The sequence below is a fragment of the Protobothrops mucrosquamatus genome, unplaced genomic scaffold (assembly GCF_001527695.2).
Source record: "Protobothrops mucrosquamatus isolate PMUCROS unplaced genomic scaffold, P.Mucros_1.0 scaffold3369, whole genome shotgun sequence".
Classification (NCBI taxonomy): Eukaryota; Metazoa; Chordata; class Lepidosauria; order Squamata; family Viperidae; genus Protobothrops; species Protobothrops mucrosquamatus.
The window spans coordinates 19,924-43,602 of record NW_015389354.1 but is presented as its reverse complement, the minus strand read 5'-3'; the positions used below and the strand labels follow the sequence as shown (position 1 = coordinate 43,602).

At 46.5% G+C, this 23,679-nt stretch overlaps 2 protein-coding genes across 2 annotated transcripts; one reads left to right on the top strand and one right to left on the bottom strand.

The window, feature by feature from the left end:
• Window positions 1–701: 701 nt before the first annotated feature.
• LOC107297542 (A-kinase anchor protein 17B-like) lies at window positions 702–8,942 on the top strand. Its single transcript, XM_015826903.1, has 4 exons — window positions 702–1,490; window positions 2,744–2,874; window positions 6,088–6,328; window positions 7,284–8,942. Exons 1-4 carry the CDS (start codon window positions 708–710, stop codon window positions 8,940–8,942), a joined length of 2,814 nt encoding a protein of 937 aa, XP_015682389.1. The 5' UTR covers window positions 702–707.
• Window positions 8,943–15,879: 6,937 nt separating this feature from the next.
• Window positions 15,880–22,989, bottom strand: PGRMC1 (progesterone receptor membrane component 1). The gene is made up of 3 exons (XM_015826901.1): window positions 22,647–22,989; window positions 16,770–16,925; window positions 15,880–16,033 (listed from the first exon to the last, which is right to left on the bottom strand). The coding sequence occupies exons 1-3, from the start codon at window positions 22,987–22,989 to the stop codon at window positions 15,930–15,932; spliced, it is 603 nt and encodes a 200-aa protein (XP_015682387.1). The 3' UTR covers window positions 15,880–15,929.
• Window positions 22,990–23,679: the final 690 nt, after the last annotated feature.

Here is a 23,679-nt window from a genome sequence, read left to right as displayed (position 1 = left end):
TGTTCTAATAAAGTAAAAGCAATATGACTGCATTTAGTTTTAAATAAGTAGGTACTGTGATACTGCAATGAACAAGGATGCAAATTTAAATTGGATTGACTGTAATGAGGTCACCCGAATAACAATTTATTAAAAACCAGTTAGTGCTACCACAACAAACTCAGTGAGGTGCTTGGTGTTCTCTGAGCTTGGTGGTGTCTTGCAGACGTTTCATTACCAAACTAGGTAACGCCATCAGTAGTAGACTAAGATAACTGATGATATTACCTAGCTTGGTGATGAAACGTCTGCAAGAAAACAATCACACTCAGAGAGCCCCAAGGACCTCCCCTTTCAACTCTCAGCTACAAATGTCCTCCTACATCAGAACAAACTCAGATATAAGACTGTTTCTAATTCCTTAAATAAAATAGGTCCAACCCAGGAGTAGGCAACCTTGGCTCTTTTATGACGTGTGGACTTCAACTCCCAGAATTCCCGAGCCAGCCATGCTGAGGGGACAGGGAGAGGTTTCCAAGCTGAGCCATGCTGGCTCAGGAATTCTGGGAGTTGAAGTCCACGAGTCATAAAAGAGCCAAGGGTTGCCTACCCCTGGACTCCAACCCGGTGGGAGGTTGTTGGAAGGCCCACTTTTGCCAGAAGCGAGAGTGTCGTTTGGTGCACATAACGTGCCTTTGAATTGTTTTTCCGAAGGCTATTCGGGCACCATGACGGTCACCCTGGTCTGCGATCCCTCAGAAGCAGTGGAGCTGTGTGCCTCTCAGCAGCTTTACCTGAAGCCCGTTGCGAAACTGACAATCAGCGTGGCGCTTCCGGAACACACTGGAGCTACCCGGGCCTTCTCCAAGTGGGAGGTGATGGACAAGCTGAAGAACATGATCTGCCCAGACCAGTTCAGCAGCGTGAAGGTGTCGAAGAGCACCAAGGGCTTCATCCGATTCGAAGGAGAGGCGGAAAGCAAGCGATTGGTCACCAGCCTGAAGGAGAAGCTCCATGGCAAGCTGATCAAGCTGAACGGCTTCAAGGAAGACTTGCAGGTGGTCGCTACAGAAGCCCCTCCGGACGGCCCACCTTCTCAGGAATCAGAGCCCAACGCAAAGAGCCAGAAACCCCCGGAGGAGGAGGAGGAGAAGGAGGAGGAGGAGGAGCAGAGCCAGGCGCTCCTGGACTGCCTCCATCTGGAAGGCCTGCCGTGCAAGTGGTTTGCCCTGAAAGGCTCAGAGAGCGAGACCCCCAACGAGGACGTCTTGAGGACGGTCTTTGGAACGTTCGGGAAGGTCAAGAATGTGGACATCCCCATGCTGGATCCCTACCGGGAGGAAACGGTGGGAAGAAGCAGGAACAATTTGATTTTCCGGGGCCTGCGGTCCTTCGAAGCCTTTGTCCAGTATCAAGAGTCCAAGTCGTTTGCGAAGGCCGTGGAGACGCTCAAGGGCATGAAGCTGATGTTCAAGGGGGAGGACGGCAAGGCTCTGGCGTGTAACATCAAGGTAAGGCGTCCTGCGGTCGTGGGAACCCTCTCTTAAGCCAGGGTTGCAAAAAGAGACCCAAACCTCACGGGCCAGAAAGATGGATGGATGGATTGGTAGACCCGAGCACGCTGATCAGCTCCGTTTCCTATCTGATGGGGGGCTCTTTTTCATAAAACTCCACGCCCCGATAAATCAGTCTTTGCAAGGGCGTCACCTTCCTCTCATGCTTCTACATACAGGTAGTTTGTTTAGTGACCGTTCATTGAAAAAAAAGTGACATATGACCCCCACACTTACAACTGTTGCGACCTTCCCAAGATCATGTGACCCAAACTCAGACTCTTGGCAACCGACTCATATTTATGACGGTCGCCGTGTCTCCCGGGGGTCTTTTTGCTGGCTTTCTGACCAGCAAAGTCCATGCAGAACCCAGATTCTCTTAACAACCATGTTACTAATTTAAACACTTGCTGTGATTCATTTAACAACTGTGGCAAGAAAGTTCGTAAAATGGGAAAAACCATTTAAAAAATGACTCGCTTAGCGACATGTCGTAGGTCGAGGACTACCTGTCCTTTGGCTGCAATTTTCTCGGGAGGAGTCTCAGCAGCCGTCCAGAATGTGCTTCTGAAACCAATTCTGCTGATTCCTTGAATTTACAGGTAGTCCTCAAGTTACGACGGGTCGCTTAGGTGACCGAAGTCACGACTGACCTCCCTGGAGGTACCTACGATTGGATTCGAAGTTCCGATGGTTGGGAGTTCCCCCCCCATGTTCATGTGACCACATTTCAAGTGTTCAGCCAACTGTGCTGCAGTTGTGTCGCAGTGTCTAGTCGCACAACTGCGTTTTGCGACTGTTTTGCCGAAAACGGGGATTTCCTTCCAATTTTCAGCAAAACTGCGCCCGTCGCAAAGCAGGGGCTCGCTTCACGCACTGCAGCGCGTCCGCTTCACGACGGCTGCAGAAACGGTCATTGGGTCGGTGGGTGACCTAATTTAAGACCGTCCCGAGTTAACGACTGTGACGGGCAGGTTCCAGGATGGTCATAACTCGAGGACTACCTGTGCTTTTAAAGGTCCAGTAACGCCCTACGTTTTCCGTATTTCGTTCTGGAGTGTAACTCCTTTGCCTATGAACAACAAGCCATTTTTAAAAAATAAAATAAAATAAAAGGACTGGGATGGAAAGGCCGCGTATCAATCAATCAAAGAAACAAGAGTGGTCCATTTGAATGAGCCATGCGCTTTGTCGTTGCTGTTTTGACACAGGTGACCTCTGACACCACTAGTCATTTCAGTGAGAACGCTATAAAGCAGAGAACGCTAGAGAGATTAACTCTGCAAGGTCTAGAACGAGAGAGAAAGAGAGAGGAGAACAGAGGGAGAAAAGGGACTGAAAGGTGAGGCACTTAACTCCTTCGCTTTAATTATTAACGGGAATCATTAACGCTAATCGTTCTTTATCGGGAGGGCGAAGACACATGTGCGTGCGTGCGCGTGTGTGCGCGTTCCTGTGTGGGCTCCGACTGGAACGAGTAACAGGTTAAAAAAGACCAAATCACATTTTTGCATCCATGCCTTTAAAACCGTGGACCAAGAACACTGAACTTTGTTTTTTGGGATGTGTATGTGTGTGTGTGTGAGCTCTCCTGGTATTTTTAGACTGAGAATGTACAAAGTAGTCCTTGGCTTACAACTATTTGTTTAGTGACTATTTGAAGTTGCAGTGACACCGAAAAATGTGACTTAGGCCCAGTCCTCACCCTTAACCGCCGTTGCTGCATCCCCTTGGCCACGTGATGGCAACTTGGGTGCCGGGCAACCAGCATGCATTTACGGTGACGGTTGCGGCATATCCCGGAGTCACGTGATCCCGTTTTGGCACCTTCCCAAGCTATCTTCTGTCCAGCAAAGTCAATGGGGGAGATAGCCAGCTTTGCTTAACGCCCACCTGATTCAGTGAACAACGGTTCGTAAAGTTAGATGTGACTCGCTTAACAAGCACTTTGCTTAGCGACAGAAATTCCGGGGCCCGTTATGATCATAAGTTGAGGGCTACCGGTAACGTCTACGTTGTCCTACTTTCCCATCATTTATGTTGTGTTGGTTAGCAAAGAGACAGTTGATGAATTCAATAAAAACAGGTCCCTGATTCCTGGAAATCTTAACTGCGACGCCTACTGGTCTCCTGAGATTTCAGCAAATGTTTTCCACGCCATGCCACATTCATTATTTGTCACGAGAGTTTGTACCCTCACTTCTTAATATATGAAAGTTGAGTGAAGGTGCCATCTCGTGCACGCTGCACTAATGTTTCTTTTACTTTGAACTTCATATGAAGTCTGGCAGATGTTGCAACCAAACATACCTTAGTCAGAACAAAGGTAAATTCAGCGGGTCAACTCCTCCATGGCTGTGTTGAGTACATAGACCGGTGGTTTATGCCCGAAGAGTAGATTCCAAAGTCTGTAATAATTGAGAGCTGGTTTGCAAATCGGTTGCAATCCAACATTATAGATATAATCACCAATGGCTTCACTTGCAGTTCGCTTTCGCAGTTGCTGCCATTATCTTAAGGCAGAAGTATATCTAGCCTGAAATAAAATTATTATTATTATTATTATTATTATTATTATTATTATTATTATTATTATTATTATTATTATTATTATTATTATTATTATTATTATTATTATTATTATTGGAAAAGATTGCACTGCAGTTTCAAGATCCAGGGTTGACTGTTACATCTACTTGTAAGTTTATAGTACTGCTTGTTTTCTCAGTCTGCTTTGCCTCTCCCAGTGGGTTCTGTAGACATAAGTACACCTGAGCACTGTTAGGTTTTTTTTTTTTTTAATTCTGCAGGGAGGGTTCCACCCACTCCATTGGGTTTGGAACAAAAGTTGTTATGTTACAGACCAAAATAGCTTTGTGACTCTCTCGACGAACGCAGGGCTTAGGTTTATATTCCCATCCTTCAAACCGTTCAGCAATTGTATATAAAATGGAGGCCTTTCATTCCTAGGTAGCTGAAGGAGGCTGTGGGATTGCTTAGCGTTCTAGCTTTGTACCAAATTACAACAGATTTAAATAGCTTGGGGGAAAAAAAGATTATTTGTTCAATTTATTTGCCGCTGGTCTCACCTTGCGGCTACTCTAAGGGGCTTCTAAGGAAGAAAATGAAAGGAGTGTAAAGAGAAGTAAAATAATAGAACAAATAGGAAAAAGGAACACAAGGAGAATACGCGGGAGATGGTTGGTTAAGAAGTGTGAAAATAAACAAAATAAATAAATATATCAATATGATGTATTTGCTTAACCACTGTGGCAAAAAGTTGTAACATTGGCCGTGATTCAACAATCACCTTGTTTAGCTGTGGACATTCTGGTCCCAATTCTCTCCCAATCAAGGAGAGAAGCAACCTAGAACTAAGGAGAAATTTCCTGACAGAACAATTAACCAGTGGAACAACCTGCCTCCAGAAGTTGTGAATGCTCCAACTCTGGAAGTTTTTAAGAAGAGACTGGACAGCCCTTTGTCCGAAATGATATAAGATCTCCTGCTTAAACGGGGTTGGACTAGAAGACCTCCAAGGTCCCTTCCAACTCTATTACACTGTTGCTCTGTAATTGTCGTCATAAATCAAGGACTGACCGTGTTAGCCTGCTGTATCTCTTGATTGCAAGGGAGACTCAGAACAGCAGTGGAAACCACAGACCCTCAGAATAACCTGATCCTTCTTCATGCCACAGATGTAGAAGGAACATCTGCAGCCACCACTTAAAAGAGACAACAGACCTGTGAAACTTACCCAGATGCAGCCAGCAATCTGTTTTGAACACACAGATTTCTTTTTTTTTTGGGGGGGGGGGGGAATTACTGCCACATTTGTGATGACAGATGACTTATCCTTCTGCAAGTTGATTAGACTTACTGCCTTGTGAGCTTTGTTTCTGCCCCCTAAAAAACGTGATAAGCAACCTCAGGGCCTCTACTGTAGACGTTCTCAAGGGCATCCCTCAAATTCTTTGAACAGCCAGGGTTCATGGCAGCTGTAACACAAAGCGGAGGGAGTGCGTTGTTCACAATCTCTGCTTTAAAAAGTTCAGCTGTTTACAAGGCCAGTGGCCTTTAAAATACTGGTTCTCCGGGGCGAGGCAGTCATCCTGGAGACAAGGAGTCAGATTAGAGATAGTTAAGGATAACAGAAAAAGGAGCAGTGTGAGTGGGAGAGATAGGACTTATATGTATGCTGATTTATTTTTTTTAAAAGGATCCCACACAATGTAAATTCAAATGCCCTTGGAAAAGATTAAAGCTTTAATTGGGAATGTCAGTCTTGATGTATAACTACTAATATCTGAGTATTTGTAGGAGTGTCAGCTCTTTCTACAGAGCAGCTCAAATTTCCTCCAGCTTATTTTACGTCGCCTTGGAAATCCGCAAGGTGTTAGTTAGCCTCCCATTTCGAAGAGGCCCTTTCATTTTGTACACCCCCGTAGCCATTAGATTTCACAACAGGGCTCGTTTTTTACGCTCAACCACCTGAAACGCGCGCACAAGATACGCGTGTTCCTCTAAACGTTTTCCGTTATTGCTAACTGCCTAGAAAAAGACGAGATGACGACGACAAAAAAGGCGGAGAAGGAAGGAGGAGGGCTAAGATCAAGAGACGGGGGAAAAGGCGGATGGACCGAGAGGAGAAACACCCCAGAAAGCATCTGAAAGTGACAGCTGCAGAAGAAGTGAACGCCGCAGACCTGCCCGAATGGGAGGAGAGAAAATATCTCCTAGCTCAGAGGAGGGTGGAATCAATCAGACTACTCACAGTGCTGCTAAGCCAAATAAAAGTAAGAATATTGGGGGGCGCGTATTCCAAAGGGGTTATTCATCTTTCCAGTTCTTCTTAATTTTTAAGCAATTTAGCCATAAAACGTTGTTGGGTGTACCTATCAATGAAATGGGCCCCAGCTGTTTCTTCAATTGTTTTTAATTGTTGTATAATCTTAGAATTGCAAGCCGCCCAGGGTTGAGTTGGGTGGCTACAGAAATCGAATCGACCCAGTCGATTCAATCAAAAGAATGTGTTTTCTCCAACGTGGCAATTTGGATTTTGCTAAAAGTATTGGAGAGAGAGAGAGACACGTTGCATTTGTATCTTTCCCACTGGAAGGGGTGGGGGGTGAAGGAATAAGAGCTGTATTAGGATATTATCTATATACTATTAAAGCTCTCATGTCTGTAATCTTTAAGCTGGGCGAAAGGGAGGCAAAACCCTGGAACTGAAACATGGCAGATTTCACAAAACATTTTATGACATAAACATTTACCGTAATGCATTTTATGGCCACAATGAGAATATCATAAAGCATTTCCTGTGGTCATCTCCTGATGTTTAATTGTGCTCTACAATTCCACAGGGCCTACTTTCAAGGCAGATACACCTCCGAGCATCTCCTGGCATTTTTAAAGACCTTACCAAGTACATTAGAAGCTCTGCCATTGTTGAAGGCATAAGGAGTTCTCTCTGAAACAATGATCTGACGAGTCTAGTTGTTGTCTAGTTCCAAATAAAACCATTTCCCCCCCCCCCCTCCCATTTCATTGGGTTGAGCACCATTAAAATTGACCCAATTCCTCATAGTGCCCAATGATGGTTGCAGTTGAGAAGATGTGGATGTTCTCCCTGTAACCAAGGTGGACAAAACTCAAATTACACGTGAGAGAGCTTCATTGTTAGACTGCGCTGAATTGTCTCTGCTTTGTGGTGCAGTAATCCTGTTTGTCTTTCTGTTTCGGTTGAAGAATTTCGTCCTGTCCTCCGGGCAAACGGAGGCCCGTCTACTGGAGCGTCAACCTGAAGGGGAGAAGACTTCCTTCACCCCTCCCGTAGAGGATGCGCACAAGGAGGAGACAGTTGTGCCTCGCCTTGAGCGTCAAGAAGTGGAGGATGAGAGCCAGCCCGCCTGCCCCTCCGCCCTGCTTGAAAATGTCGCGATCGAAAAAGAGAACGAAGAACAATTCCTGGCTGAAGACTTGCCTCCATCCCCTTCTCCCTTCGGGAGAGCTCTTCCCAACGGACCCGCTGCTAGGGCAGTCACCAGCCACTTAACGGAGAACAGCGCCGACCCCTTTCGTGCCACGGGCTTGCTGCGGGTGACGGTCACTCAGGACTGCCAAGTGAACGAGTCGTCCCCCTACAGGTGGGATTACCTGAGACCCAACCTGGGGCCCTTCGCGGATGCTCCTGAGGCAGCCAAGGCTAAAAAGCAAAAGGTTTATGAAACAGAGGAATTCATCCATTATTTACTGAACTACTACCAAACCCCCCGATACGCACGCGTCTGTCCCAGCGCACAAAGCCCGTCAGATGCATCTTGGTGGCACAGGGTGGTGTCATGTTACGAAGACAGCTTCCGGGTCAAATTGCAGAGTAGAGACGAAGACTGTTGGACGGAAGAGAGTTTAGGATCAGATCTCCCTGAATACGACCCTCAGGTGGCTGACAACGATGAAGATGACCCCTGGGAAGCCACTGACGTAAGGTCTGAGCCTGCAGACCTCATCACGCCGGAGGACCGGGCGTGTCCTCAAGAGTTTAGCGAAAGTTGCCAGGGAGAATGGGAGGATTCCCTGGAAGAGGAGGAGGAGGAGGAGGAGGAGAGCGATGGCTCCCCGCCGGACAGGTTGCGTAGCCCCCTCCCAGGAAGCAACAATATTGCTCACAAAAACACCTCCCAGGAAGGGACTCCTGAAACGGCCGTGAGGTCGTCAGCCAGCATGTATAAACTGAAAGACCTGCTGGAAGAGATCAGCAGCGATTCGGAATATTTTAGCGAGGCGCTTAACGAGCCCTGGAACCCATCGGAGCAAAGAAACGGCAGCTACCCAGGCAGCTGCAAGACGCGGCCTCTCCACCAGCAGAAGGCCAAAGAACTCTTCATACGCATCCGGAACGTTGGCGGGGAGGACCGGGAGGGGAACCGTGGCGGACGCAGCTTCTGCTCCAGTGCGGAATGCTGCGATTCCGGACTGAGGGCCAAGACCAGCTTCAAGAGATCCAGCAGCAAACGCTGGTGCGAAGAGCCGAAGGTCCAGTGGTCGTCTAGCGAAGAGGAGAGAGACCTCAGCAGCAAGAAGAAGAAGAAGAAGAGGGAAAAGCTGTCCGATAGCTGCTTCTTGGATGAGGAAGCTCCGCTCCTCAAAACCAACCACTGCGGAGAGCTGGATGCCTTCCGCAAAATCCAGAGGAAATGTAGCAAGTTCATCCATCATAAAATGAAATGTAAGACTCTCCGGGCCTTGGAAGGAGGGGTGGAGATCAAAGACCTTGTCCATCTGAGCGCCTCTCAGCTACCGGAGGAAGCTCACCGGGTGACGGGTAAGGGGAACGTGGACGTGGGCGAGAGAAGGCACAAAGCAGAAGACCGGCAGAGACTTTCCAGGCGCCTGGTGGAAAGGTGATAAAAGAGGGGGCAGCTCGGGGGTGGCGTAGAAACGGTGGGGTGTGTAGATGGAGGGAAGGTGGCATCCAAAGAACTTGGTGGATAAAGCGGTCAACTTTGATAGCGCCTCTAGAAGGGGCTAGCAGCTCCCGCAACAAGAGTCTCCTCAACTCTTGTGAGTTCCTTGCCTTTCTCCCCTGCTTTGCGGGGTCCTCCCTTTTTGAGAAGAAGCTGGAAATGGTTTCTGGAGGAAAGTCCTTTGTTTCCTGTCGAAATAATTCAGCTCAGCCTATGCTTGGCCTCAGCCTGTGGAGCAGACTTTGGGGGGAGGATGCTACTTTGGTTGATTTCCGAGGGATGGGAGGGTGGGGAGACCTCGAAACGATCCCAGTACAAGTTCATCTTAGGTCATTTTGTATAACCCCCTCTCAAGGGCTTCACGGTAGACCCTGAACTTTGATAATATTGACTTGGGCTGGTTGGGGTATGTGTGTGCGTGTGCGTGTGTATGTTTGTGATTTAGTTTTGGGGGGTGCTGGGTCTCTTCTGCATGCTGGAAAAGAAAGAGCAGCATGATGAAACACTCTTAGCATCATAAAAACAGGTGGCAAAGGTCAATTCCTGGACTGGGTGTCTGTGTAGCGAGGGACCCCTTTTCTGAACGGCTGTACAATTAGAGAAGTCAACATGTGGTCCCCCAGCAGCTCAAGAAATCTTTCCAAGTCCTAAAAATTCAAAGTCCGAGTGGTCTCTCTGTTATTTTCAGAAAGGGAACGGGCAGGAGAGAGCAAACACAATATTTGCAAGAGTAGGCAGAGAAGGAAGACGTTTATAATTTACGACAGAAAAAAATATGGGATGATAGAGGAAAAAAACCCACAGCTTCATCCAGGATCGCACAGGGTATATAAATGTCTGATCTCTGCCACTTCCTGATCCCTTTTTGGAAAACTTGGGTAAGCAACGGACACCCAGTTTTTCAGCCTGCTGCTGTCTCACATTATTCGGCCGAAAACAAAGCCTTGCGTTGACTCGTCCATTTTTTTCTGAGGTGAGAAAGCTCTTAGTCCCACGGAGTTAGATTACCCTTCAGAAGTGGCAAGGCTCCACCTAACTCTCCCTGCATTGCTGATCTAAATAATCCCCTGCAATTGCCATGAGATCCTGGATGGCAGAAGAAATGCTGATAGAATGAATGAGCAACCCCCCCCCCAATGTACTGGACTATAGCAGCATCTTTGGAGAGAGGGGCTTAAATTGGCAGAGCCTGGAAAAGCATCACATCTACCTAGTGTCTCCCCCTTGTAGCTTCCTTCCATCCATTCCATCCCTTCCCACTCCCTCTCCGAGCACGTTCCTGTTTTGAAAAACACATCAGGAGATCATCTTGCAAATCTTCTTCATTGCATCCACTTTAATCCTGATTTAACCTACCGTGCCCAGAAAGTCAGGTTTACACCTGAAATAGGGAGAGCTGACCGTCGCTTTTCAGCTCCAGGGAATTTCTTCCCGAGGACTCCAGTGTGGGCCTTCCCTTGCTTTGTTGGTGCGTTGTTAATTTAGTGACTTTGCAGAACCACGGTGAGTTTCTGGGGGGTGTGTGTGTGTATGTTTCTATGGAGAAGTGGAAGCTCCCCCCCCCGCCCCCAGACTCAACATAGGCTTTTCACGGAGACCTTCTTTGCCCCTCAGTTGAACAAAAGTTGGTTTGTTGATGTTTGGGAATCCCATTAAGCAAGACAAAGCCTCCAGGGCGGTGTTAGTTGCTGGAAATAAACACAGACCTGGTGAAAAACGCCAGCTTAAAAAGGACCCCTTTTAAATTGCCCGTCACCAAATTTAGTGATTTGGCAGTTCTGAGGGTGCCGGTGAAGTGGTCTCGCCCTGGACTGGACAACCACAATTTCTTAAGAGAAGAATTCTATGCAGAGGGAAGAACGAGACATTTTGGTTCCAGTTCCCGCTTCCCTTGAACGTGATTTATTTATTCCATGTCATGGTACCTCTACGTGATATGACTTAGCTAGCATACCGTCCACGTTTTGTTAAACTTGGCTCCAATAAAAGTAGTGACGAACCAAAGTACGCAGGAATTTTTTTTCTGTGCTTATTAAGGCTGTTTGTGTGTCACGTTGGTCAAAGGTGCTGGTTTTCTTTCGGCTTTTTGAAAGTCCAACTTTAAACTCTGAAGCTACAACCTTTCTTCTTTGCTTTGGTGAGGGGCAGACATGCATTTCCTGAGCGGGGTGAGTGAAAAGTATTTTTCTCTATAAACAACCTTTTGTACTTGCATTGTTTCTTCTTAACCCTCCGGATCCAATTGAAAAGTTAGCTGTGAATAAAGTTGTTTTATAGGAACACCCTTCCTGGGGCTACCGGTGATGTTTTGTTTTCGTTGCAGATGCAATTTCCATTTTCCCGTTTCGAGTCTTTCTCTTTTTCGTCTTTGCTTGGAACTGATTTTTGCAGATGTGCATACTCCTTTTGAATAAAATCTTTGCGCTCATTTTAAAAATGCTTGCTTCCTTCACTGGAAAATCACCGAACCGTTTTTGTAACCCTAAGCCTGAGAGATCTGGGGAAAATGCAGCTTTATAACTCGCCTGTGATCTCCAAATTCTGGAAAAGGAGATCCTGATTTATTGGATCAGGCATCATAACCAAAAGGCTAGGCCAGGGGTAGACAACCTTGACTCTTTTATGACTCGTGGACTTCAACTCCCAGAATTCCTGAGCCAGCCTGAGGGGAAAGGGAGAGGTTTCCAAGCTGAGCCAGGCTGACTCAGGAATTCTGGGAGTTGAAGTCCACGAGTCATAAAAGAGCCAAGGTTGCCTACCTCTCGGCTAGGCAGTCCAAGGAATAAAATGTGTAATTTTTCACTTGATATTTTAGATAAGCTGTTCCTTTCTTCCACCCCAAAAAGAAAGGAGGATCCACAAAAATTCTTGGCGGACCAGTTTTCCTCAACCTAGCCATCCTTCAGTTTCCAGAATTCTCCAGCCAACATGACTGTCGTGGAGGATTCTGGGAATTAAGATCTACCCATTTTGTGGGGCTCCTAGGTTGGGGAAAGCTGGAAGAGCTTTTTTGCATTGGAGAAACACCACCTGGTGGCTGGGAATTCCAGGAGTTGGAAGTCCAGCTGGCCTGGTTTATATCGTAGCACCTTTATTTTCAAGAATGCCTCCAAACCCATGAGAAAATGGCCAGTAGCTTGAGTCCAGGTCTATATTTAGAAGTGTGCCCAACTGTTTACAAGCCAAAGGTAAGGTAAGAACATCTCCTTTTCATGGGGAATACAAATGACAGCGATCCATGTGGCGGCTACTCCATCAGGCTTGAAACACCACCAGGCCCAAATAAGAGTGCTTTATGTTCTAAAAAGGCTTTGAAGAAGCTTGAAGACCTTGCTGTCTCCATGGCATCGCCTCAGAGCTGACTTGCGGTTCAAATTGTGTGTGTGTAAACCATTCAGAATATTGAAAACTGAAGCAGCATAGAAGGCCAAAGGATAAATAAAGGCTTCCCTGGTTCCAATAAAGAAGAATATTTATAGCTCAGGGTTGAAATGAGGGGTCCTTGGTGCTCTCCGAGCTTGGTTGTTTTCTTGCAGACGTTTCATGACCCAACTAGGTAACGTCATCAGTGCTACAAGAAAGGGGTGTGTGTGGAGAAGAGGAGAAAGACGACTGTGGGGTCCTTGGTGCTCTCTGAGCTTGGTTGTTTTCTTGCAGACGTTTCATGACCCAACTAGGTAATGTCATCAGTGCTAGAAGAAAGGGGTGTGTGTGGAGAAGAGGAGAAAGACGACTGGGGGGTCCTTGGTGCTCTCTGAGCTTGGTTGTTTTCTCGCAGACATTACCCAAACTAGGTTAACATCGATGCTGATGATATTACCAAGTCTGGGTAATGAAACGTCTGCAAGAAAATAACCAAGCTTTGTTTCTTTGGTTCTCCACCAAGTTTTCCCATCTCTTTGTTTGCAAAATTGGCCAGTGGTTTTCCTACTGCCTTTCTTCTCTCACACAATCTCTCCTCCTTGCTGCCAGTTATCTTGAAATGGAGAATTTTGGGGGTGTCACCTATGTAAACACATGAGAATCCCCAATCCTCTTATCTAATGCTCAGCTGGAGGCAGCTAATAAACAATGGCATCTCCGGAGACTTATCAGATTTCCTGAGCAGGTTGTAAAGAGATGAAAACATTGGATAGAGAGCACTTCACTTTTTTAAAAAAATCCTGGTTTGCCCAGAGGTAACATGGCTTCGAACATGGGAAAGTTCTGCAAGACAACGGAACTTTCAGCCTGTTTGTATCCCTCGCTTCACTTCCATAATTGCAACGATCTAAAATGAGATTTAAGGAGCAAAGCCAAGCGAATTTAATTGCATTAAATGCAGAAATCCATCTGTTTGAACCTTTGGCAAGTCAGTCCAGAGCCTGCTAAGCAAGCTTCTGAATGAAAGGCAGGCTATTAATCTAAAAACCAAAGAAATAAACAGCCTTTGAAGGCTATATGTGCCCCTGAGCAACTGCTGTGATGTGTCTTCCATAAATTTGAAATGGGCATCAGGTTCCTAATCAGCCTTACATCACCAGCAGTTCTAAGCACTGGAGGAGAGATTCCATCATAAACATCTTTCTTTCCCAGGTGATTCTGGAGCGCTAAGTTCTGCCCTTCATATTAACTCAAAGAAAAGCACATTTGTAGGAAGAATTTTATTTCCTCTCCTTTAAAAACAAAGCAAGCACAACCATTCAGCATCAATTCTGCAAGAATGGTGACTTTAGAAAGAAGCAGAAAACCCTAAAAAAATAATAATTAGCATTTCATTAATTACCCTACAAGGCCCAGAGGTAGGTCACAACATTTTAGCCAGTTAAATGTCTTTAGGGCAATAAGCAAGAACAACAGGCAAGGATCTTGTAAGGATGTTGTACATTTGGGAAAATGGGGATAGGCAACAAAACAAACAAACAAAAAATCTTAAATTCCGTACTTTGCATTTACAAAGGTAGAATTTCAAAGTTAACAATATGTATTGCTTGCTGTGGAAAAGTACTGTGTTTTTTTTTACAAGGAGAACAGATCTCTTACCGTTCAAAATGGTGAGTCTATAAAAAGGGTGGGAAAAGAAACAAACTTGGGAATAACTTCTTGGAAACATGTTCCCTGGTTCCATAGTCCTTGCTTACTTTCCTAAATCCAGCCGATTCATACTGTGAGTGACCGCACAAAATGAACTGAATCTCAACTACACCCCCCCAAAAAATGTATCTGAGAATTAATAGAATACTTGCAGTGGATCAATTATCCTATAGTGAAATTTTGGATTTTATTATTGTTATCTGCAATCAAGGAAAGTTGGTGGCCTTTTCAAGGAAGGATCAGTGAGGCCCCTAGTCTCCCAATTTAAAACCTTATAAATAACTCAAAAGAGTCACTCAAAAGTTCCACAATTTACTCTGGTATTTTGTGTATTCTCTGCGCTAAAATCAGCGCCACTTTACTTTTTGCAGTTGTTAAAAGCTGTCGACGATTTTCCCAGAGCTGAATAATCCTCATGCAACATTGTGCAAGAATTCCAGGACTCTCCAAGTTACTGCTACGTCTCCTCTTATATGTGATTTTCCCGCTTCTCAGATCTTAGGTGACCAACATGGTTTAGAATAGATTTTAACTCTTGTTCGCCACCTCCAGGAGGAGTGAGTGGCTTATAGAGGCAAAAACATTTCAAGGAATTAACACTGGCTGGAAACCTAGAACCACGGGGACTTCCGTTTGCAGGCAGTCTTCAATGTACAGAATTTCCATCGCTAAGCAAGGCAGTCATTAAATGAGTCACTGAATCACATGCTCATTAAGCTCCCCCCCCCTTCCTTGACTTCGCTTGTCAAGCTAGCTGGGAAGGTCACAAATTGGGAACATATGACCTGGTTGGTACAACCATCTTAAATAGCTGATGGTTGTCAAGCCCCCCAATTTTGACCCAAGGGATACTGTGGGAGACACAAGTGTGAGGACCGGTCCTAAGTCAGCGCTGTTGTAATTTTGAAAGTCACTAAAGGAACGATTGTAAGTCGAGGACTTAACACCTACATGCTAGCAGGATCCTGTCAACACCTTAAAGCTTACAATTAACCACCCATTATAAATGGCCCCCGAAGATCGCATTGCAGCTAAACCAAACTTGCTTGTTAGATTTGCACCAGGGTGAATTAGCCTAGTAGAAAGAGGAAAGCAATCCTTTTAAAAAGAAAGTTACTTTGCTTCAAAGCTAGGGCCCGATCGGGTGGGTGTAAGTATCTATATAAAAGCACTTTTCAACCACTTCCAATCCTACATGAGCTGTGACAACAAAGCCCCACCAGACTCCACTTTCCTGAAATGATATAAACCCCCCACAGAAATTGCACCTGTGAAGGAAACTGCAGTGGACAAAGCTTGCTCAAAGGATACACAGAGATGGGCACTCGGTGGAAGACAGGTTTTTTATAAAAGGAATGATAAAGACACGGGCTGGGGAAGACACAGGAACCCTTTCTGAATACCATCAATTCGAAGGAGGTTGAGGGACAGATCGGTGTCTCCTACAAGGAGACATTGTCTGGTCAAGGGGTCAACCTTCAAAACATTGCAATGTCTGTTCAACAGTGACATCCTGCAAAGCACCATTAAACGGAAGGGAAATCCTACCTACAGCAACTGCTTGGGTGGTGAGGATCCTTTACGTACCACCAACTGGTTTGCTCATTGCTCTACTGCCCAAGGAGGCCCTCGGCTTGGATTTGAAAAAAAGTTAGCAGTGAGTTACTTAGGAATGTTGATTAAAATGTGCAGCATTGCAGCCAACGTCACTGCAAGTCCTAGGATTTCTAAAAAGGGCTGATATAGAAACGGGTAAAATAGAAGGGGGGAAGGGGGGGATATGATAAAAATGTTCCTTAAAAATTAAAAGCAAAGAAACCAGCGAGTAGCTTCAGGTGGCTCCTCGTCGCGTTTGCTAATCGTTCTTGCGGTCTTTAGCATCTTTCGTTTCTTCTTCGTCGGAATATACCGTCGGTTCTTCCCCATCCTTCAGCAGTTTGCCGACGTAGTGATATTTAACTGAATAAAGACCCACGAAGTAAGAATTATTATTTCAAATCAATACTGACAAACTTCAGATCAAGTTCCACCCTTCCCAAGGGACACAGTATTGCCATTTTCAAAGCCCCAAAGCAACCGATTTAGTTTAGATTCCACAAAGGAAAGAAAGTTAAGATGGCCTGCAAAGAATATAAAAGATTGATTTCCCAGCACCCAAGAATTCTTGTGTTATTAGGCAAGCTCTTTCGGCTACAATGCTAAAAAAGATTTACAGAAAAAGCTTCCCTCAATCTGATTGGACTTCAGTGCCTAACCCAGATGGTTTGTGGGGAATCAGGTTTGGAAAAGTTAAAATAGTAATTCTGTTAGCCAGTCCAAGCAGACCAGACAGAGAACGTGATCGGAGGAGCTATTCCCGTTTTATTGTAAGGCTACATTAATAGAATCTGGCAAGGTTGAAAGTACAAATCGCTCACTGTCTCTTTTTACAGCCTGATAAGTGAAGGGAGATTTCTCTCTTTCTCTGCCCATTATGCAGCTGTGGGCTATTCTGTCTCTTATCGGATCATTCTCTAGGGAACATCTCTTCCATCTCCCAAGGTCATTCCCACATACCATAACAAATTCCCATTCAGCGTAGAATATTTACAATTACGTTTTGGCCGTGACCCTCTTAAAACAAATGCTTTGTGGGAAGTGGCGCTTAAAGATGCATGGAATCAGTTTAGGGCTGGGCGAAATGTGAAATACGTACACGTAAACTGCTGTTCCCAATCAGTCAGTGTTTCTTTCTGCGAAGCATCCAGGTCACAGAGATCATCGTATTCATCTTTCAGAGCTTCTTTATCGAGGCAGAAAGTAGCAAGACCACGAGAAGCATCTCTTCCAGCAAAGATGCCATAAGGTCCCTCTGCAGAGAACAGCCAAGATTTAGAACAGTGGAATTTATGTCCCAACAGAATAGAATAGAATAGAATAGAATAGAATAGAAAAGAAAATATGGAATGGAGTGGAATGGAATGGAATAGAATAGAATAGAAAATATGGAATGGAATGGAATAGAATAGAATAGAACAGAATAAAGAAAGAATAGAAGAGGAAATAGAATAGAAGAAATGAATAGAACAAAGAAATGAAGAATAGAATAAAGAAATGAAGAATAGAATAGAATAGAATGCAGAATGGAATGGAATTTAGAATGGAATAGAATAGAATAGAATAGAATAGAACAGACTAAAGAAAGAATAGAAGAGGAAATAGAATAGAATAGAAGAAATGAAGAATAGAACAAAGAAATGAAGAATAGAATAAAGAAATGAAGAATAGAATAGAATAAAGAAATGAAGAATAGAATAGAATAGAATAGAATAACAGAATAGAATAGAATCAGTTGAAAGGGACATTGGAGGTCTTCTAGTCCAACCCCTACTTAGGCAGGAAATCCTATACCATTTCATCTTTCAAAAACTTGTTAAATTGGGATTCTCCAGTATTTGGGTAAACAGACCAAATCTTTGCGCAGCATTTTGAAAGCAAATGCCTACTTAAAAAAAAAAAAATAGTTGCCAGATTTTTCTAAAGGCTGCAATTTTAGCTTGATCCATCAAGGACTTTAGACAGTAAAAGTAAATCAGTAACTTTACTGGTTCTTATAAAATGTTGCTGGGTTTCTAAAATGTCGAAATGTTTAATCGTTCTCTAGCTACTGACCTCCCCCCCCCCAAATGAACAGAAATTTCACTGTGTTACATTTCGGTACTGAGGACTAGACCCTTTTATATTTTTAAAGCAGGAAGGGGGCAAATATGCAAGGTCAGATGTTCAGAACACTTTATTCCAATCTGCAAACTTTATCTGCCTGCTGTCCGCTCATGATAACACAACTGAGCTGAGCTATGTATTCCAGAATGAAAGATAGGCAAAATTGACAGATGACTTTTCTTGCAGTCAGAAACAGTGAGAAAAAGAGGCACATCCCTTATATTAAGAAAGCTAAGAAAAAACTAGCAAGCATTCTTGGGACATAAGGGACCTCACAAAATTCAGATTTCTAAAGGGAAATTTTTTATGAAGCTCTTCCTAGCCTGTCCTTTACTTGTCTGGCTTTTGACCAGAGTAAAATTAGTCAACCTGAGTGGGTAGATCTCTAAATAAAGGTGCGGAAAGACACTGCTGCGAAGCAGGTGTCCAGGGTGGAAAGAGAATTATTTTGGAGAGAAGTCTGAAGCACAACTGCAAAAACATGGACCTGATTTAGGGTCCAGCACCCTAGACACATCCAGGCAATAGCAAGTACATTTAGTAAACGACTGTTGTTGTTTTTTAACTGCTTTACTCTGACATTTTATTTATCTAACCTTTTCCCCTGTGACAATGGCTTTTTTTTTCTCCTTTTACAAATAAATTTCCCAATTGTGGTTGAAAGTCAAGAATTACCTCTAGAGCCACAACAGAGAATGCTTAACTCTTTCATGGCTGGTTGCTTTTCCAGCTACTCCTGTTCCAACCTCGGTTAAGTGGGAGCACCTAGCCATCCTTGGGTGATGTTGAAAAAGGAGGATCAGATGGGGTGCGATTGGATTTTATTTTATTATTTGGTGTTCTCAGGGCTTTAGGAACACTGGGGGGGAAAAAAAGAACTTCAAAAGCGATGGTATTGTTGCAAGAAAGAGAACCAAGAACGTATTTCTGAAATTTGGGATAGAAAGTTTAGCCTTGGGAAGATTAGGATATCAACAACGTCCTTGTTCATTGTCCCTCGATGTGGCTCGCCGCACAATCAGGCAGATGTTTAGACTGGATCTGGCATTTTTAATCCCGCTATCGAGCCCTTCATGATTATGATCATCAAGAAGCACTGCAAACTACAGTACAGAGAAGAGCAACAAAGATGATTAGGAGACTGGAGGCTAAAACATACAAGGAACGGTTGCTGGAATTGGGTATGTCTAGTTTAACGAAGAGAAGGACGAGGGGGGACATGATAGCAGTCTTCCAATATCTCAGGGGCTGCCCCAAAGAAGAGAGAGTCAAGCTATTCTCCAAAGCGCCGGAAGGCAGGACAAGAAGCAACGGATGGAAAGTAATCCAATGACTGGACAGCCATTTGTCCGAAATGGTATAGGGTTTCCTGCCTGAGCAGGGGGTTGGACTAGATGACCTTCAAGGTCCCTTCCAACTTTACTATTATTATTATTATTATTAATCAAGGAGAGAAGCAACCTGGAACTAAGGAGAAACTTCCTGACAGTTAGAACAATTAACCAGTGGAACAACCTGCCTCCAGAAACGGTGAATGCTCCAACTAGGTGTGATAGGAACAGACTTCAAACTAGCTTGCAGTCGGTAAACATCTCCGTGCAAAGAAGAAGAAGAAAAAACGCAAAACCTGTTTGGCCAATTCTACGGAAGGATTGCCTTCCTGATTTTCTTGCTCCTTACCTAATCTCTGAAGGCAGAACTGGAGGGGTGGGTGGGTGGATGGGTGGCCTCTTTGAGGCCAAACTCCTGGCCTTGTGAAATGCACAGCCTGCTTCCTCCCACAGGCCAGGACAGCTGAAGGCGGGAGTGGCGAAAGGGAAGCTGGGCATAAAACAAAGGGCAATTTTGCGGCCCCCGTTCCAGCTCCTTCTTAGGACCAGGACCCGGGGCATAATCCGCTGGGAGAACAAGACCGGCTGGTTAGACGTGGAATTGAGAGGGAGAGAGGAGAGGGTGGGCGGGCTTGGCACCAGTGCTTGGCACAGAGCAGTCTGTTTTCTACATGTACCCTTCCTAAATTACATATTTAATTAAACGCTTTTAATCGGAGTCCCGTGCAACAATCCACTCTCCTCTCCGGGTTTCCACCTTCCGCGGTTGCGTGTTCCCAGGGAAGGGAGATCTCTCCCTACTACTTTACCCGGAACCCCCGTTGTGCTGATTCACACAACTGCAAAGGCTGAAGGCAACACACATGGTTGCCATGCCTTAAGAAAAGACGCTCGGCCTGACTGATTTCACGCTGGGCAGCGAAGCTTTGTCTCCGTGGTTTTTCGATAACCCAGGATCGGATGGCAGCCATAAATATTTTATGGGGAACACAAGAGTAACTGGTTTGGATCTCTCTCTCACACACACACACACACAAGGCCTTCTTCCCTTGGGTTGCGTTCCTGGCTGCCTAAATGTCACAACGGGGCCTCAAATGCAGGACTGCCAACCCAAAGTCTTTGGCACTTTGGTTTTCAGGCTGCGGAAGCTTTTGAATTCAGACGCGTTGCAAAATTAAACCCCAGGTTCAGCTAAATCTGGATTTCATCGAGGCTTAATCTGAAAGAAGTGTATTCGGTTGACAGTTGTGTGGTAACGCTCTGGGCCTGTTAGTCAGAAATGAACCGAACCGACTCCAACAAATCTCTCTCTGGAATTGACTTACTATAGTTCCCGGCTGTAACACTTGGTTAATTTGGAAAAAAATTGCTATGAACTGTTTTGAACACTGTAAGAGGAAGCTATGTTACCCTATGGTAGCCAAAATTCAACATGTCATGCTGCACTTTTTAGTTTATTATTTATCTATTTGCAGCCTGCCTTTAATATTTTTTTATAAATAACTGAAGGCAGTGAACACACCTAATATTTGTTTTCTTTTTCTATTCTTTTCTTTTCTAACAGCGACACTGTGGGGAGGGCTGGACTAAGAAAAAGGGACTGTCCCCAAGTCACCCAGCTGGTTTTCATGCCTAAGGCCGAGCTAGAATTCCCAGTCTCCCAGTTTGAAGCCTGAAGCCTTCCCCACTAGACCAGGGGTAGGCAACCTTGGCTCTTTTATGACTCGTGGACTTCAGCTCCCAGAATTCCTGAGCCAGCATAGCTCAGCTTGGAAACCTCTCCCTTTCCCCTCAGCATGGCTGGCTCAGGAATTCTGGGAGTTGAAGTCCACCAGTCATAAAAGAGCCAAGGTTGCCTACCCCTGCACTAGACTAAACAAACTCTCCAACTTTCCAACGGATATATTGTATTAAAAGGCAGACTCCTCCTGATTATTGACTGAAAAGTGATTTTAAGTTCTGTGGACATTACATGACCGCAAAAGAGTTTGCTGGACTTTCGCAAAGGTTATCTTTGCCCTATTACGCCACGAATTGGGAAAGCTTCTGTAGGGCCAGAGTCCATTTCCAACCAGGTTAATCTTGGAAGTGACATTTTCCAAGAGATTCTGCAAAAAAAACAACAACAACGATGCCTGGATTGTTTTACTAGTCATTTGCACCAAGTTTTAACCTCCAAGTGGCACTTTCACAGAAGAGATTCTTTGCTATCGGCGCCTGCAGGACTGGCTAATAAATTCTGCAAGGCTGGATGTGCATGTAGGTCTGTGCCTGCTGCGTGTGATATCAAGAACATCTCAGAATGCAAAAATGGCCTTGAGAGACAGGACAGAGGAGTGTGTGCCAAAGTCTACATTAGGTCTTAAAGTCTAATAATCTGAAAACCATCTTGTGCCAATCGCGTTGATCAATCCCACCTGATCCGGCAGGGAAAGTATGTTGCAGATCCTGTCTAAAAGAATTTTGACTAGCAGGATCTAGGAAGGGAGCCCTCTCTGCTGTTGCCCCCAGACTTGCCCTCTCTCTTCTGGCCATCCAGAACAGTGTCCAGATCTGGTTCTGCCAATTGGCCTGGGGGTGTGGGGGTATGGGTCTAAGAGTGCCAGGCAACCCTGGAGGTGGCGAGGGGGGCTTGAAGGTGCTCCCTCCGCCTCTTCCAACGGTCTTAAATTCTGTTTTTAATTCTATTTTAACTCTCTTTCTGGCAGTATGGTTTTTACTGATAATCTGCCCAGAGCTACTTAGCTGCAGAAAAGCGTGTAGAAGAAATTTGATAACTAAGCCAAACAAGAGACTGGATCCTTTTGCACTAAATACTTCCAACGTAACACAGCAGACCTCAAAAATCCAAAGGAATCTACTTTAGAGTCTGCAACTCTGCCTTGCATAAAACCCCACTACCCCGGGGATCTGACTGCAACTTGGGGGTCCCCCCCTGGGCCTTTCTGGCTGACTGCAAGTTGGGGGTCCTCTCTGGCGGATTGATTGCAAGTTGGGGGGTCCTCCCTGGGTCTTTCTGGCTGATTGATTGTAACTTGGGGGGGTCCCCTCTGGGCCTTTCTGGGGGCCACGGATCTCAGACACCCTCCCTCCCCACGACTGTCTCTCTGGCTGATTGATTGCAACTTGGGGATCCCCCTCTGGGCCTTTCTGGCTGATTGCAAGTTGGGGGTCCTCTCTGGGGGATTGATTGCAAGTTGGGGGTCCTCTCTGGGTCTTTCTGGCTGATTGATTGCAACTTGGGGAGGGGTCCCCTCTGGGCCTTTCTGGGGGCCACGGATCTCAGACGCCCCCCTCCCCACGACTTGTGCGTCTCTCTGGCTGATTGATTGCAACTTGGGGGGGGATCCCCTCTGGGCCTTTCTGGGGGTCCCGGATCTCAGACACCCCCCCTCCCCCCCACCACTCCGGGACTCTCAGGGGCGCCCCGACTCCCCTCCGGGCCTTTAGGCGGCTGGGGTCGCCCGGGGTGGTGGTGGTGGTGGTCCCCGGGGAGGTGGGGTGGGGGGTGGAGAACCCTCGGCGGGCTCTTGGCTCACCGGGCCCGTAGAACTTCCGTCCGCGGCTGACGTCGAAGACCTTGCCGTTGAGGCCCATGAGGATGCGCGGGTTGGCCAGCCCGTCGAAGGGGCGCAGCTGGGCCAGGGTGAAGTCGCGGCGCTTGAGCTTGGGCAGCGGCGGCGCCGCCTCCTCCTCGCCGTCGGGCTGGGCGCGCGGCCGGTCCCCGCGCACGATCTGGTAGAGGAGGAAGAGGCAGAGGCCCAGCAGGCACAGGTTCAGCGGGGAGCTGATGAGCTCCAGCAGCAAGCCGGGGCTCTCGGCCTCCGCGCCCTCCGTCGCCGCCGCTGCCGCTGCCGCTGCTGCCTCCTCCTGGCCCGCCATGGCTGCTCGGATCGCGGAGGCGGCTGCTGCTGGATGGCTGGCTGTCTGGCTTGGGGAAGGCGCGGGATGGAGGCCGGGCGAGCTGGAGCCCGAGGAGGAGGAGGAGGACAAGGAGAGGAGGAGCCCGGGCGCTCCGCCCGAGCCGAAGCCGGCGGCGCGCAGGGAAGGCGGATCAGCTGGGCGGAGAAGGAGAAGACGCGGCGCGGCGCGCAAAGGCTGCCTGCCCCGGGCTGGTTGCGCAAGCGGCGCTGCCGCCCGGACGGCAGCCACCCTCTGCCTTGCCTTGGCTGCCGGCCCAAGCCGCCCTTGCAATCTGCCCACCCAGCTCGGAGCTGCTTAGGCTGGCAAGGAGCCAGTGGGACGACTGGCCTCCAGAAGCTGCGGCGGGAGGCTCGGAAGAAAAGACTGGACAGCCAAGTTGCCCGGAATGGGGTAGTAGGGTCTGCTGCCGGAAACGGGGGTTGGACTAGATTACAGGGGTAGGCAACCTTGGCTCTTTTAGGACTCGTGGACTTCAACTCCCAGAATTCCTGAGCCAGCACGGGGGAACTATGGCCCCTTCATGACTTTTGGACTTCAACTCCCAGAATTCCTGAGCCAGCACGGGGGAACTATGGCCCCTTCATGACTTGGGGACTTCAACTCCCAGAATTCCTCAGCCAGCACGGGGGAACTATGGCCCCTTCATGA

Excerpts from the sequence above, each read along its gene's own strand:
- PGRMC1 (XM_015826901.1), bottom strand. The coding sequence starts at position 22,989 with ATGGCGGGCCAGGAGGAGGCAGCAGCGGCAGCGGCAGCGGCGGCGACG. Across the intron at positions 16,926-22,646 it reads ACGGAAGTTCTACGGGCCCG|AGGGACCTTATGGCATCTTT; the intron begins GTGAGCCAAGAG and ends TGTTCTCTGCAG. Across the intron at positions 16,034-16,769 it reads TTGGGAACAGCAGTTTACGT|TTAAATATCACTACGTCGGC; the intron begins GTACGTATTTCA and ends GTCTTTATTCAG.
- LOC107297542 (XM_015826903.1), top strand. The coding sequence starts at position 708 with ATGACGGTCACCCTGGTCTGCGATCCCTCAGAAGCAGTGGAGCTGTGT. Across the intron at positions 1,491-2,743 it reads CTCTGGCGTGTAACATCAAG|GTGACCTCTGACACCACTAG; the intron begins GTAAGGCGTCCT and ends GTTTTGACACAG. Across the intron at positions 2,875-6,087 it reads GGGAGAAAAGGGACTGAAAG|AAAAAGACGAGATGACGACG; the intron begins GTGAGGCACTTA and ends CTAACTGCCTAG.